This window comes from Mauremys reevesii, linkage group 21 (genome assembly GCF_016161935.1).
Source record: "Mauremys reevesii isolate NIE-2019 linkage group 21, ASM1616193v1, whole genome shotgun sequence".
Classification (NCBI taxonomy): Eukaryota; Metazoa; Chordata; order Testudines; family Geoemydidae; genus Mauremys; species Mauremys reevesii.
In genome coordinates, this window is record NC_052643.1 from 6224775 (window position 1) to 6241310 (window position 16536).

At 44.2% G+C, this 16536-nt stretch overlaps 1 protein-coding gene across 2 annotated transcripts in view; it reads right to left on the bottom strand.

The window, feature by feature from the left end:
• The window catches only part of LOC120387731 (ATP-dependent RNA helicase DDX19B), a 29113-nt gene that overhangs the window by 2400 nt on the left and 10177 nt on the right, over positions 1–16536 (bottom strand). For both annotated transcript variants that reach the window (XM_039508783.1, XM_039508784.1), the window contains exons 4-11: positions 15536–15671; positions 7949–8041; positions 7041–7143; positions 5826–5940; positions 4848–5025; positions 4080–4317; positions 2498–2660; positions 1273–1464 (exon numbers count right to left, since the gene is read on the bottom strand). In XM_039508783.1, the coding sequence (XP_039364717.1) occupies positions 1273–1464; positions 2498–2660; positions 4080–4317; positions 4848–5025; positions 5826–5940; positions 7041–7143; positions 7949–8041; positions 15536–15671 (1218 nt within the window). The remainder of the gene's footprint in view (positions 1–1272; positions 1465–2497; positions 2661–4079; positions 4318–4847; positions 5026–5825; positions 5941–7040; positions 7144–7948; positions 8042–15535; positions 15672–16536) is intronic.

Here is a 16536-nt window from a genome sequence, read left to right on the forward strand (position 1 = left end):
CAGGTGGCAGGGTTAAGAGCTGGCCTTTGGTGAGACACACACACACCTGGGACTAAGGACAGGAGACAGAGATGGGGAGAGCACGCCAAGATGGCTCCTCAACAGCATGGCTCAAGGGAGCCGTGACCCCACGCTGGCCAGTCTGAACTTTATCTGAATCTTTGCCTCTCTATTCTGACCCACGGACTTTCAGCTTCTGTACACCAGGTGACTAAGGAATTGTTACCTTGTTTTGGAAAAGCTGTCTGGGGTCAGGCAAATACAGAGCATTGTGCCCTGAAGGAGTACAGGACAAACCTCCTGCAGGAGTCTGGCTTGGCTGGATTCGCTGCAGGGAGCCAGAGAGAGACAGGCTTCGCTGGTGCCCAAAGGCCCAGTGTCAAAGCGTTAGGCCTTGTCTATACTATTGCGATAAGATGACCTAAGTTACATTATTCATGTAACTGGAGCAGTGTAACTGGAGTCAACATGGCATAGGTGTCTACACCGCGCTCTTCCGTCGACTTCCCTTACTCGGAGTGGTGGATTACCAGAGCTGACAGGAGAGCGTTCTCCCATCAATTTAGCGGGTCGTCACTAGACCCACTAAATTGACAGCCGCTGCATTGACTGCAGCAGCGCCAACCTACCAGTAAGTGTAGACAAGCCCCTAGAGGCCACTGGCCTCCCTCAGTGGAACCGTGTGGGTATCTAAAGTGGTCATTTCCAAGGGACTGTCTACAGGCTGGGGCACAGACCACACCCTCTGGATCTGTGACTTGTAGATCACTGGGTCACTCAAGTTTCAGACCGGAAGCAATTTCTTGGGGGGCGGGGGTAACGTCTTTATTGTAAGCTGAGGGGCATTTAAGAAATGTTATGGTTTGTGGAATATCATTTTTAATAATGATGCCAGTTAGCCAATGAGAACTGGATTGACTTGGCAGGACACAAGCAAGATCTCCCAGGCACTTCTGTCATGCATCAATTTGGAAGTTTACCTGCCCTTTAAACAGTATTCACTGTTCTACTCTAAAATAAGGACAATTACATCAGAAGTTCTGCCCATTTGAATGTATACAAATAACTGGCTATTCCCCTAGTTTTCTCGATGTTATTTTTGAAACAAGGTGTGTAGCAAAGCAAAACTCGGTTAAGCCTAATCAAAGAGCAAGACCACAGGCGCCTGGGAAATCTGAATTCGAGTCAGGGTTGTCTGACACACAGTTGCTCAAAATTCTGTAGCAATAATGCTACACCTACGCAAAAGAAATGAAGCTAAAGGCGACTTACTGAAATGTTCCTGAATTCTGTTGAGAATATTCATGCTGTGCTTGCTGTCTACCATGTTAACAGCCAGTCCTCGCTTGCCAAAACGACCGGTGCGCCCAATCCGATGCAGATACGTCTCATTATCTGGGTTGCCATCTTTATCCACAGGAAGGTCAAAGTTGATAACAACAGAGACCTGCTCGACATCAATCCCTGGGGAGGAAAGCGTTAGAGATATTACGACTCTCCCTTTAGCTCATTTTAAGCCAGAGCAGCTTTAGTCCAGGATTGTTTCAGTGTTTTGATTCCAGAATCTGGGGCTTACCCAGAGCCATTAGTTTCAACACCTTTCATAGAGCTGTACTATTACTGCCGCCAAGTTTCGTGGAAAGTTAAGCTACGTGCCATGATGAAGCCTGCAGCGATGTCAAGAGTGAGTGCTCAGCAAAACTTACAGGGATACTTGGAAACGTATGTTTCCATAGCATATAGAGGACCCTTTAAGATATCACAGTGAGAGGATGCTATCAAATGGAGGATGGATAATACACTTAAAGTGAGCACCTTTGCATGGCCTAATGCTTTCACACCAGAACTACATATTGATTTTTATGGGTGCCTAGAAAGACTAATAAATTGCAATAACTTCTAAAATATAGTCAATTGCCCCTCCTACTTCTCAACAGCCAGGCTAGGAGAGCCATTCAACTTATTTCATATAAGTGTTCAGCAGTGTCCAGAATGCCCCTTTTAGCTGTAACTTGCAGCACAGACTGATACCGGAGTTAATTCCTTTGCCTGACCTCTAGTGAAAATGAAGTTGTTGAGAAAATTCAGGGCACACATTTGTTTGTCCACCGCACAAGCCAGGGCTGGGCGCAGCCATGGGATGCCTCAACGTGCCCAAAGGACAGAAAGAAATGAGACTCTGGCGGAAGGGAAGATTCTTCACCCTACTTCAGGTCTCCTTTAAAGAAATCCTATGTTAAGGCATTCCAGCAGAGACGGACTTAACCCAATTCACACACGTCAAGGACCATCCAGAAGTTTTGGGGGACAGCACATCTGTCAGTCTCCCTTGGAATGGTTTTGTTAGAGACTCTTTTGCACAAATCTAGCACAGGTTACAAATTCTTCTCTAGGAGGTACAGCAATATTTTGTATGTCTGTCACCAGATGGCACAGTCCCATCTCAAGTAAAACTACCCGCTTCCCTTCCCCGAGATGCAGTGACATTGTATTCTACCTCTGGCACAGACATTTGTGGTCACCAGCACTTTCTCTTTGCCCTCTCTGAAACGCTCGATCACCGCAGCTCTTTGTTCCACCATCATCTCGCCACTTAGCAATGCCACCTGGTGACCTTCTTTGGACAGCTCTCCTGCCAGCCAGCCCGCTGTTTTACGAGTCTGAAATGTAAAGCAAGAGCAATTAAAATCTTTCTGGGAAGACAGTTTTTGAACTTCAAACAGGAAGAGGCCTCTCTTAAGAGACGGGAACGCTCAGGGTTCTAACTCTGCTTGTTCCAGGATTCTAGCATCATAGTTTAAAAGGAACAAAGAACCCAAACCATTCCAATTTCTGTTTGAAAGCCTAACATTATGATAAAGCTTAGAGACAGGTTTTCTATTTCCTTTTACAAAGGACAGCTCTGTGTGTAGTCTGTCAGCTCCACTGCTTGTCTGGGTCTCTCACCAACAAGGAAAAGACTTAATAGGAAACATTGTAAGACCACATGCCTTGCACCAAGAGGACTGGGACAAGTGTAGTATGTGGTACCACTAACTATTCATTTTTGGAAATTGGCTAGATTCCAAGTTGAAAACGTCCCTTTAAGACCATCGAGTGAGAATCTCTGCTGAAGGATTGAGTCAAGCTGCTATAGAATTCAAGATGCCAGTTCACTTTTAAAGTCCTGACTACGTCAAACACTGCATTTTAAAACTGCAGGAACCGGCTCTTCGCTTTAGTGGACACTCGGGTACAGAACACTTGCCGTAACATACCAGTCTTCTTCCTATCTAGAGCTAAGCTTTGCTAGTGTGATCACCATGTGCCTCCATTAAAATTTGCAGTTACAGCAGCTTCCATACAAGAATCCCAGAGTGCCACATCATGCCTGTGAGTATCATCACCATTTTCCAGAGAGGGAAACTGAGGTCCAGCAGGGTCACAAGACAATGGCAGGCCTTTTACCTACAAGACTTATTTTTCCACCCCATTAAAGTCTTCTTGGTTTTATTTTTATCATTTTGTTGTACGCTTTGTTTTGAGACGTATTTTACTGGTTTACAGAACCCCAAATGCTTTGGTTTTGAGAGACGGCTTTAAAAATAAAAGTGAGCCACACGATGGCTGGAACCATGCAAGCAACAAGCATGTTTAAGACCAGCTGGGGCTAGATGGCTCCAGCACCATTACCATGACTCACATGGGGCACAGTCTGGCTATCACGATTTTAAGAAACTCCGTGTCCACAGGAGTAAGTGAAACTACACTAGAAACCATTTTTTAAAAATAACGGTTGTTAGTAGGGTTCCAGCCTCAGCAGAGATAGGACCAACAAGCAATTAGTGTTAGAGACAAGCCGAGAAGGCGGATTCTTCCATCCACCCTCCTGCATTTTTCCATTTCCAAGACAAGATGAGGAATGGCTTGTTCCCCATTTGTGCTCCTAGAACGATCATGCCCTCAATCATCTCGCAAGGAGTCTGTCAGCTAGGATTCTTGGCACCTGCAGACACTATTTCAGAATGGGGCTGTTTTAACGAGAGCTCCCTTCTCTTTAGGGCTTGGCAAAGGTCATGCCATTCTCCAGAATGACTCACATGACAGAAGATCATGGCCTGGGCAATGGTGATGGCTCCATATATATTACAGAGAGCATGGAACTTCTCATCTCGATTATTACACAGAACATAGTATTGCTTAATGGTGTCCAGCGTCTCCTCCTCTCGCTTCAGTTTGATGATGTTGGGGTCGGGAACAACTTTTTGGGCAAATTTCCATACAGAATCTTCAAAGGTGGCAGAAAACAGGAGCATCTGGCAATCTCTGGGGAGCATTCTGCAAGGCAAGGCACACAAGTTAGGGTTTCCCTATTAGAAACCATCAGCCCAGTGGAACCTCCAGTAGCCCAGCAGCAGAGCATGGCTCACAGTCACTTACGAACCTTTGGAATCAGCCTTTTAAGTCCGTTAGGCTTTCTAAACATTAGCCTATGAATATCTAATCACATCCCAACTCAGTTTGCCAGTGGCATCTAGATAAATTTGGACATTTTAAGCAATGAATCCTCCTCAGGGGATAGGGAGGGCTGTTCTCGAACCTTGACATAATTAAATGTCTGGCTTCAATGAAATTCTAGCTTTATGAACTGCCTGGATTAGAGTTAAGTGTATTTCTATTATAGCCTGTGGCCTTAGTCATCAGCAAATAATCACGTCCTGCCATTTGGAAGAGATCCCTTCCTGCAACCATGAAGAGGAAATGGGACATTAAATAGGCCAATGAAAGAAACCAATTGGCTGTGGTGGAGGGGAACTAGAATCTTTTTCCTCAGGCAGCCCAGATGACAGCATGGGGATGTTCCTTACCTCTGAATGCGGATGCTCTGATCTTGATGGCCCTGGGTTGCTATCATCACATCAGCCTCATCCAGGACAAACACCTTAATCTTCTTGGGGTCTATGAATTTCAGTTTGGAGCACCAGTCCAGGACAGTGCCAGGAGTGCCAATTACAATCTGCTCCGAGATCTTCTGACCTCTCTCCACTGTTAGTAGACAGACAGAAAGGATTCCATGAGATGTGTGCGCACAGCACTTCCATGAGGAGGTGAAAGCCGTATCATTGTGTAGGTTACTTCCCACCCTACTCTCTTGCTCAGAGTTCTTCCCCTACTCTGGAGACTGACTTTTTTTTTTTTGGAGGTGAATAGCACAGTCTCATTAGTGCCAGAGCAACAGATGTCATTACATCCTCTTTAGGGCAGTTCTGCAGCATCCACCATTGCTTTCCCAGTAAGGGAGGTAATCTGTCAGAACACTAACCCCTTATGAAGCACACAAGATCCACCACTTCTCCCCCAACTTCATGAATTTAGCAGTTTATACCATGTCTGCACCTGAAACAAGTAGTATCTGTAATTATCTGCACCAGCAACCCACAATATGAAAGATCCACTTGGACAAAACAGATCAGCCACCAGTAAAGCTCGGCAGCCACTTCCATTTCACAAATAGTTACAAAGTTCAGTTATTTTCTGAGGAGACAGAGGAAGAAACTCAAGTAAAAAACCCAGAGCGTGAACTGTCCAACTCCCACTCCAGGCCCAGTTTAGGGCTTCCAAGAGGGAAGTCCCATTACACCAGCTCATGTTCTGTACAGCAGTCAGACCTGACAGAATGTGATCAGGCCAACTGTGCTAAGAGTATCTGATGTCAAACCCAATCCTTTTCAAATTTTAAGAGAAAGTAATGCATTAACTTCCCATTACCACACCTCACTAGAAAAAGGGGTAAGTCTCCCTGGCTAGATCTGCAAAAAAGGGGGCGCATTTCCTCTCACACTCACATTTATTGCCTCGGACAGCGTATGCAAGACTTAGCTCCGGATGAAACTTTCCCATCTGTTCAATTACTTTTCCTGTTTGAAGTGCCAGCTCATATGTTGGGGAAAGGCACAAACACTGGAAGGAAAGCAGATAAGAGTATATTAGATCGTCACACAGTAGATCGTCACACTTTCCTGTGAAATACATTTAGTTGTGAAACTTCACCTCTGTGCAAATAGATGACCAATATTTTAGGATAAACACTCACTGTTGTAGGCAAATTTCATTAACACTCATCAGCTGAACAGTGTTTTTAGTAATTCACCCAATTAAAGGAAGTTAGTTTGCATGTGTAGCGTCACGTACCGGTTAGTTTTATACAGCTTGTATATTTTGTATTGCCCATATAAGCATGTAAACAGAACGCCCTGCTATTAACCAAGACAGATATGTTTTTATAAGGGACATTTCTAATGAATATAGCTCGAAGTGAAGATAACACAGTATCCTTAGCAAGGAAGCTCTTGCCTTGGTAAAACTGCCAAGTCCATTTCTGCAGAACAGCAAACCGACGTGAATCCTGTGCTGCTGCCCATGCCCTGAAAGTGGGAACTCTACTCCACATTGCTTCGGAGCAGTGGTTAGGAACATCAGCTAGGCTTCCTAAACTGAATTTTCCCAACTCCTGTCCAGTGTGCCTAACTCCTGTGCAAAAAGCCCTGTTACCTTTGTGTTAGGGTGCTGGACTGGGTATCCATGTAAACTGGACGAGGCAAGAAACAAACCATTCAACACCCCATCTACTCCCCACTTCTCAGGGCTCCTCTACCACAGGTGGTTTGTCAGTACAGATCCTCTCCCTTCCAGTCCAAACCTTGCTCCCGCCTCAACACCCCCCAACACACTCACCCCACCATGTTCCCCATCCCAGCTGCTCACTGTAAATCCAATTTGGCTGTTACAGGTACAGAAAGACAGAGGGGGAGAAAGGAAGGGAGGACGGGAACTGGGCTGGTGAGGAGAGCTGGGAGAACCCAGTACCTCTGCACAAAAGAATCAGCATTTTCAACTCTGCTGCCTCTGCTCCCCAATGCTCAGACACCACAACACACTGGGAAGTTGAAGCTATGTAGCTGCTACCAGTGTCTCATCAAAGGAGTATAGCTTCTCTCCACTAGATGGCACTGCACAACAACTAAAAACCAGCACAACCATTAGATTCCAGAAGCCCCTACCTGTGGATACTTGTTCCCGGGTTCAACTCGACTGAGCATGGCCAAGACGAAGGCAGCTGTCTTACCAGTACCAGACTGAGACTGTGCAATCAGGTTCTGTGGGCTGGATCAACACATAAGGGGACATTTTAAACACTTTGGCACAAGATTAAATATAATCCATTCTATGACCAGCTAATACGAGATACAGTTGTGAGAATTGGCAACACAGCTTAAATTAACTGAATGGCAGCCACAGAAAAGGGATTTTAATACGTTCTGAATTAATTTGGCCCTGCATCTTGGCCACATCCTAACTGAAGTCACCATCTAGTTTCATGAGGGCAGGACTGCACAAGGAGGAGGACACAAGTGAATTTTCTGCAGGGCGTGTGCATCTTGGCACAAGCCGCTTCCATGCGCTATGGAGATTTGAACGGAAAGCTGCTGTGATGCTGCAGTCGTTTTCCATATTGCTCATCCCCCCCCAGCGTTAGCTTCGCTACTCCATGTTCTTTACCTAAAGGACACCGAGAAGCAAGGCGGACACAATCCACAGCATTTCGACTGCTCTGACCTGTCCAGGAGTTATGCAGGGCTGTTGCAGAACTGCCTTATCTCCCCTACATTGACGCGAGGATCAGATTTACTGCTGCCAGGAAGAACGGCATTGTCTTCAGTGTGGCTGAATATGCAGTGCAAGCCCTAGGAAAAGGGACCTATGGAAGGTTGCTGGGTAGCCAGGCGGCATTCTAAAGAATTTCAGCAGCACAGTCCTATGGAAAGGAAGCCCCTTCAGCACAGTGCACACAGCCACTAGTGTCTCAACACCACTTCAAGTAGGCTGTCTCTTAGCCAGAGTGTTTACAGTTTAACAGTATCTTAGGCTCTCCCACCTCCCAGGGGAAGTGGAAAGCATGGATACGTACGGTTCGGCAAGCATCATGGGCAGCGCATTCTCCTGTATTTTCGAGGGCCGGTTGAAGCCCATGGCATAGACACCCTGCAGGAGCTGGGGTTTCCTGGAAAAAGAGAGAGTCGAGTGTTTCTGAACTAGTAAAAAACAGCACTAGACCCAGGAAGTCAAGTCAATGGGAGATTTTTCTGATTGCAAGTGAAAGGCAGGTGCCTGAAAAGCAAATCCTAACAGCAAGTAGGCCTGGGGCAATGCCGCTAGTACTAAAACTGCTGTGGCAACCCAATTCCTCTCCACATTGCTAACAAAAGTGGTTCATCTGTGACCTAATCACTATTAGCTTGTGCACACCCTAAAAATGGGAGAAATACAGTAGAACCCCATTTATCTGGTCTAATTGGGACTAGGGTCAGATCAGATCATCAAAACTCTAGATAAACCGGAGAATGGGAAAACGTGATGCTGCAGCACCATCTAGCGGCCACAGGAAAGGTCGCCGGCTTCTGACCCTGGAGTCCTGGTTGTTTGGTAACTGCAGAGAACCAGTTACGGGAGGGTCAGATAAACGGGGTTCTCCAGCCACAGCATGAAACTCTGGACAGCAATCCTCTGATAGGAACAGAAACACTAGATCAAATGTTAGCATCTAAACCAGTGGCTCTCAAACTTTTGTACTGGTGACCCCTTTCACATAGCAAGCCTCTGAGTGCGACCCCCCCTTTTAAATTAAAAACATTTTAAAATATATTTAACACCATTATAAATGCTGGAGGCAAAGCAGGATTTGGGGTGGAGGTTGACCACTTGCAACCCCCCCGTGTAATAACCTTGCGACCCCCTGAGGGGTCCCGACCCCCAGTTTGAGAACCCCTGATCTAACCAGACTGGGAAGCGAAGAGACACTATTTCAAGACTATGTGCCTCCTTGTTTTATCAATGAATAAACTTGTTACTTTTAAGAGCAAAATACAGTACTTAGTAGCCTATCAAAGGATCATTTAGATATTGTGATTAACATCTGTGAACCCAATATTTATTTGAACCAAGAAGATACAATAAGACCATATTTTTTTTTTAACCTTAAGGAATATTAAACACTGGAAGGAGTCATTTGGCTATAATACACACTGCTGGGTTCTAAATTAACTAACCACTCAAGAAAGAGCTCTAAGCATCAATGCAGACAGCTCAATTAAAATCTCTGCTCAGTATGTAGCAGGGATCAGGAGAGGCAAATGTGTCAGGATGTACAAAGACTAGAACAGAAAACAATACTAGAGGTGTGATCTTGCCTTGCAATAAAACAACAGCGCATCCACATCTGGAACACTGTTTGCAGGTCTGGTCACCCGCTGTCTAAGAGAGCAGAAACAGGGAGTGTTCGGAGACATTCACCAAAAGGATTAGAGGACTGAAGAAATTTCTTTGAGGAGAGATTAAATAGACTGGGACCTTAGGGTCAGAGGAGATCTGAGATATATAAAGCAATGAATGGGCTAGAGAAGGTAAGTCTGGAGCTTTTCTTGACCCTCTCAATACAAGAGCAAGGAAACAGTCAATAGAAAGACAAGAAATTTAACCCACTGATAAAAGACAACATTTTTTACAACACAATTAACATGCGGAACTAGTCACAAGGTATCATTGAGACTAAGACCTTAATGAATTAAACATGTATATGAATGAGAACATTGTGCTCATTATATAGGGTGAAAACCATTTTATAAAGGATATAAACCTTCATGATTTGGGACTTAAGCCAGCTGCTAAGGGTACATCTACCCTGAAAAAGACGACCATGGCAGCAAGTCTCAGAGCCTGGATTAACTGACTCGTCTGGCAGGACTCGCGCTACAGGGCTAAAAATAGCAGTGAAACCCAGTGGCAAGAGGGGTCTCAGAACCCCAGCCCAAGGATCTACATTGCTATTTTTAGCTCCATAGCATAAGCCCCCTAAGCCCGAGTCAGTTGACCTGGGCTCAGACACTTGCTGCCGCAGATCTTTTTTTGCAGTGTAGACACACTTGAACTAATGGAGTTGGGAAGAAACTTCCCCTATGAGCAGGCTGTATCCGTTCATGGGCTAACTACACCTCTGCCCTGACCTGGTCTCTTCGAGTGCACCCCTTGCAGATTCAGGCCCTCAGCAGTCACCTTCCCTGAGACGGAACCACATCATTCTCCTGCTCTCAGCCTGGGCTCTGGGCTGCAGTCCCCTGTGTATCAACTGTGATAACCATGGCAAGGTCTGACTTATGTTCAGTATCTGCAGTTTTCTGTTCGCTCTGGGAACAATGACAGTGGCAACCAGTGACCAAACAGCCTCCATGCGGCGAAGTATTATTTATTTAGAACAAAGGCATTTAATGGAAAACAGATCGTAAAAACAAACCAGACTAAACTTGCATTCCCATTCCCTAGGAGCAGGGAAGGCTTCATTTGCTTTCAGGCACTCCTGCAGGACCAGTCTGTTCTCATCAGGAACAGCACCTGACAAATGACCCACTGCCCCTTCCTCTCCTGAGAAGAGTTTAACTGTTTACTGTCCTTTTAAGCTCTAGTTCCCAGCCTGGCGAAACAGCGGTGGCACTTTGGACTGGTGCCTGGAAGTATGCCATTGTCTTGTAATTGGCTCCCAAGATAAACAACATCTGACCAAATACTTCGGGTGGCACTGGCTTGCCTTTATGCTTGTTCTTCTCCTAGCCCCGTATTGTGCTAGATCAATGCATTCATACAGGAAGTCTTATAACCCAATATACGATACCTTCCCCTCACTGTCCAGGTCTCAGAGTGTTCATAAATCACATAGCAACTCCACTTCAGTCACACTGATTATTCCACAACTGTCCATTATGGGGTTCCTGGCACCTTCCTCTAAAGCAGCGGTTCTCAACACAGCGGTGGCCCATCACCCATGTGACATCCTCAGGGCCATACAGATAGTATATATATTGTGTGGATGCAGCCAGCATAACACAGAGCTGCATATGCAGCCCACAATGGTAAATAGCTTGAGAAGCACTGCTCTAAAGCGGCTGTGCAGCCCTCCTGCCAGATACTGGACTAGAAAGACTACTGATCCAATCCAGTATGGCGATTCCCATGTCTCTGTGAAGCCCTATCAGCACCGTCTTAACACCATAGTTATCCACCCTGCCAGACTCAGTACTTTAAAAGGAGGTGCCAGGACAGGAAGAAGTTTCACTTGATTGCAAGGGCCATTTAACATTACGGTTTGCAAAAGTCCCCTTTAAGATTTTGTATTTTTGATGTTCAACCTCTAAGAAGGAGAGTAAATACTGATTGATGCAAGAAAGAGGTAAGTTATGGCAAGCCTAGCTCAGCATGATTCAGGCTATTGATTTGTACACAGCTATACGATGGCACTCAATTTTAAGTGCAGCGGTGACACCCAAAGTGTTCAACTGCCAAAGTTACTAGCTGCTTCTGTTAACAAGGCACCTATAATCAATAAAGAAAGCTTTCAAGTCACAGCAGACACTTGTGTATCTAAGGAGACTCCAGAGCAATCTAAAATTAAAGTTAAGATATTTGGATTTGTAAACTCTTAACTGATGACCTGTTTAACTGCTTCTTGTAGGTGTTAATGTTGCTTAGTAGCAATTTCCGAAAAGCAAATAGCAGTTTTCCTGCCCACACTTTTCCTGCTTGTTAAACCTCTCTACTCGATTCAACATCCTTTTTAAGCAGCACGTATTATTTGCAGTCTGTGGCTCAAATAAAAGCTCTTTGAATATGCAACCTTGTGTTAGTTCAAAAGCAAGGATCTCCAAAGCTCGATTCTCGGCAACAGTTGCCAAGGATACAACTAGTTGCAGAACCAAGACTCAATTAGTCTGAGTGCTCCCATCATTAACTTTCTTTGATTGTTAGATCAATTCTCGTCTTTCAAAAGCCAGACAGGCAAGGTATATGATCTAAGGCGCCCGTTTGTAGTCATTCTGCTACAAAGCGGTAGCTTAGAAAGGCAAAGCTGTAATGTTCCAAGATGAAAAGTCTGTCAGGGTGGTTTCCTTTCAGGACCCATTTCCAAACAAGTGACAAAATCACCAATGTAATTAAGAATAGAACCTCAAGATTAGAACTCCCTAGCAGAGTTTTGAAAGTTTATCATTATAAACCATATGCAACTACCTTCAGTTGATGCACAAAGAGCTCCATGAACAATTGGGGCAGGTATTTAATGGAAAAATGGAGGCAGGAAGAACCGTAAAGGTATCAGACTATTGTTTTGGGTCTGATGTCACTGGCAGAGGAAGAATGGGTTGGCTTCCGCCTGTGCTCTTCATGGGCACTTGTATCTTTGCAAGGGATTTTAAAGGCAAACTGTAATAAATAAGATTGAGCTCTTTACTTCTCCTTTTGATACACAAAACCAGAACGGCTTCAGTTTTCAAGAAGGGTTCTGGTTGCTTTTTAATATAAACATTATGGGGAATACCTTGTCTGATCTTCCCTCAATTTATGGAAGGAACTTGGGGGAAATGGAGACTTTTACACAAAATGTTTTTGCTTTTGCCATTTACTGTTAGTGACCAGATCAGTCATGGAGGCCATCTAAATATTCCTTCCCATCCCTCCCCCATCAGTTAGCACGTGCTGTTAAAGGCAAGCTCTACTATGCAATCTAAGACAACAAACCTTGCCATTCTGTAACTCATACAAGTTTGTACACCACTACCCCGCTATAACGCGTCCCGATATAACACGGGTTCACATATAGCGCGGTAGCAGTGGGGCTCCGGCTGCTTGGAGCTCTTTAAATCACCGCTGGAGCCCTGCCACTGCTATACTGGGGCTGCGGCAGTGGGGTTCCGCTGCCTATTTAAAGGGCCTGGGGCTCCCTGTGGCCGGAGCCCCAGGCTCTTTAACTCACCGCTGCAGCCCTGCCACCGCTAGCGCGATATAACGGCGTTTCACCTATAACGTGATAGGGATTTTTGGCTCCCCATGACCACGTTATATTGGGGTAGAGGTGAATAAGATTTAACGTGGGGAAAAAAAATCTTCCAAACCATTAGACTGTCAGCACAGAGAACACTTGCAGTGAGCTGGGATGAAGGCTAAAGCAGCGCATGAAGAACCTGCTCAAAATAAGCCTATTTCAGGCACAAAAGACCAAAGACCTGTACGACAAGCAATTCTTCCTGTTGCTTGTGTTTAAACTATGCAAAACACATCGTAAATATGCTAATTTACTGTCTACAAATTAATTCGCCGTTATCTGAAATGGAAACCTATGCACTTCTCAGATATAAGGGATACCCCTTCCCAGACTGAAAACCTTTAACAGAGCAAGACTGCTATTGCCTCAGCAGCTAGAATTTGAAGTCTGTCTGCTCATGCATTATGTCCTGTTGAAAGCCACTTAAAAGCAGCTAAAGCAATAATGATCAGGTATTATTTGTTCAAGTAAATCTGTCCTGTGCACAATGGAATCAGAACTGTGCTAGCTACAACTGTGTTGGCCCAATAGATAAGTACATTGCAAAACAAACCCGAACCCAGCATCATTTCTCCTCTGAAGGCTTTTCCCACTGATCTACAAACTAAACACTTAATTAGGAACCTGTTAAGTTCTAATTAGCTACCAAATCAAGACCTGTAAAGCAGACTGCTGGTGGGGAGGAGTGCTAATGGAATAGTGACTAAGAGCAGGAGCTAGAAATTTAAGTGGTTTTTCCAGATTCTTGGTAAAGTTGAAACAGGTCTTCCTCAGTGAAGGTTGGGACCATTTTATTCCACATGCATGGTTCAAACGGAGACATCTCCCATTTTGGAGTCTATCAGAGTGACAGTTTCCAGCTATAGCTGCTTGATGGTAAGTTTACCCTTTTATTCCAGAGTTGCAGAATTCCAAAACCTTATCTGAGTCCCCTTACAAGAACCCTGAAGAGGCAAAGAGTAAAAGAAAACCACCTCAAGCATGGGTCAGGGGATAATGATTCTTACTTAGGAAGCTTGTCCATTTGTGAACTATGGCTTATTGAAAAAAGCAGTTGTTTTAATATCAAAAGGGATGTGTGACTACAAAATACTTACCTATTTCATAAAACACCTTAGAGTAACTGATTTTTAAAAAATCTTAAATTATATATGCTGTCTCTTAGCTCAGACAACAAAACTCTGACTAGTGAGTTTCAGTTTTGTTCCTAGTCAGTTTCAGTTTCATCTTACCATGCACTAGAACAATTCAGGAATGTTTGGATTGTAAATACTACAGGAGAATATTTATTTAAAACACTCATTTAAAAAAAAAATCAGTTTAGAAGAATAAGCTTCCAAAAAGACCTACACTGAGATAAGATTTATCTAACAATATGAAGATTCTATGAGCGGGGAAAGATTTCATAGATCTTCTAATTTTAGGTTTTCAGCCATTTTTGCTCTATTTCTTCAATATCTAAGCTTAAATATAATTTAAGTTTCTCGCCCATTCTGCTGCAGAGTCTTCACAAATTGAGGTCTTTCTGCCACAAACCCTTCATGAAGAGTCTCCATTCAATACTAGCAAAGAGATGGACTCATCCCTCCTCCACTCTATTTAACTGTGGTGTTTGAGAGCCATTTCTATAGGCAATCTAAAAGTCAGGCCTGCTGCTGGTAACACTATCTTGACCCTGTTCTCCACCCCTCTTTTCCCAGGCTAGGATTTCTGTATTTGTGTTCTCTAAGGAAACTTCCTTTGCACACTTAAGATTCTCTTCCCACTTCACCCATGGAATTTTCCCCTTTCGTTTCCCAGAACCTTCTCCCGAAACAACTTCTGATGGAGGATGGCACATTGCTGATTTTGAAAGTGCTAGTAAAATGCAGATGGGATGCTGCGGAGTCATATATATGCATGTCACCTTAGAGACTTGCTGGTAATGGGTAATCTTTGCAATATCCTGTCTTATTTGTAATAAGTACAAATTAGGTCAGTTTTCAAATACTATAACTCTTGTCCAAAGAGCAAATGTAAATAATCCATTTTCACCAGCAGGAGTCTAGAATCTGGTAGAAAAATGTTGACTAGACCACTGTACATACTTTGCAGAAGTCACAGGAACATGGCCACACAAAAATACAGAATGCAGATCTCAGTTTGGCTGCTTCTACTTTGTTGCCAGAGACAGCTAGAAATCTCTCCTGAGCTCATTTCTGCCCAAGTGTAGATACTGTAAGGGACTGTAGGTGTCATTGTAGACACTGTAAGGGATTACACGAGTGACCACACAATGCACTGCAACTAGTACAATGCTCAGTATTGGAAAACTGACATTTCTCTGACAATCTCCTGGCTGTGCCTATAGGTCACACCTAGAAATTTAGTCACCAGAAGACTACAATTTTTCAGAAGAGAGCCAGGCATCTTTGATTTATACAGTTTAATGTGGCACAGCAAATTTGGCCGAATGACTCGAGTTATGGCTTTTGTTGCTGGAACACTTCTCTGGATACCCAACACCTGTAAATATCCTAAATCTTTCATAGCATCACTCTTGGGTGAATCCAAGATATTCAGCACCAACAGGAAGAGTTCTGCATCGCTGCGCTGCAAGAGACTATAATTAGCAGAAGAACAGGGACTTACAGTCGCAGCTCCTCAAAAGACTTCACAGAGTAGAGAGGTGATGTAGGATCTCGCTGCAGCACCTCCACTTGGTTTGTGGTGTCCACCAGATTACTGCGAATCAGCTTGTTTAACAAGGATTGGGCAGCTCTGTCCTCTGTGGGGAAGGAAGTAAAAAATGAAGCGTTGTTTCTATTTACAGAAGAGCAGGAGGCTCAAAGAACCAGCCACTCAGCTAAGAAGTTTTGGCTGAGCTCTGACAGTTACACTCCCACTATGATGTTGCACAATTAAGAGATATTATTAGACTAATTAAAACAAACACCAAAACTAAAGCTGCATTATTAAAAGAGGGGATTCTACTCAGTGACCAACTGACACTGATTTAAACAGGAAATACCTCTTAAATTAGCATAGAGAGTCTTTATTTGTGGGAGAGATAGGTTAATGCAGAGAGATGCCACAGGCTAAGGACCACCTTACCAAACATACAGAAGTCTGCAGAAGAGAAGAATGAGGGGGGACTGGATAGCTGCTTTCAACTACCTGAAAGCGGGTTCCAAAGAGGATGGATCTAGACTGTTCTGTCATCTGGTACCACTGAGAACAAGGAGTAATGGTCTCAGGTTACAGTGTGGGAGGTTTAGGTTGGATATTAGGAAAAACTTTTTCACTACGAGGGTGGTGAAGCACTGGAATGGGTTACCCCTAGGGAGGTGGTGGAATCTCCATCCTTAGAGGTTTTTAAGGACAGGCTTGACAAAGCCCTGGCTGGGATGATTTAGTTGGGGATTGGTCCTGCTTTGAGCAGGGGGTTGGACTAGATGTCCTCCCCTGAGGTCCCTTCCAACTCTGATATTCTGTGAAGTCTGCTTTTCTAAGATATCTCTACCTGGATAGTGAAAACTCTAACTGATAGGTGGTGCAGGAGTACTGATCACCTTAAATAGTGCTTGGGTGAGTTTCAAGTGTGGACAGGTGATTCTTTACTAAGGGTTTTAACACCAATGGCGTGCTCTCAG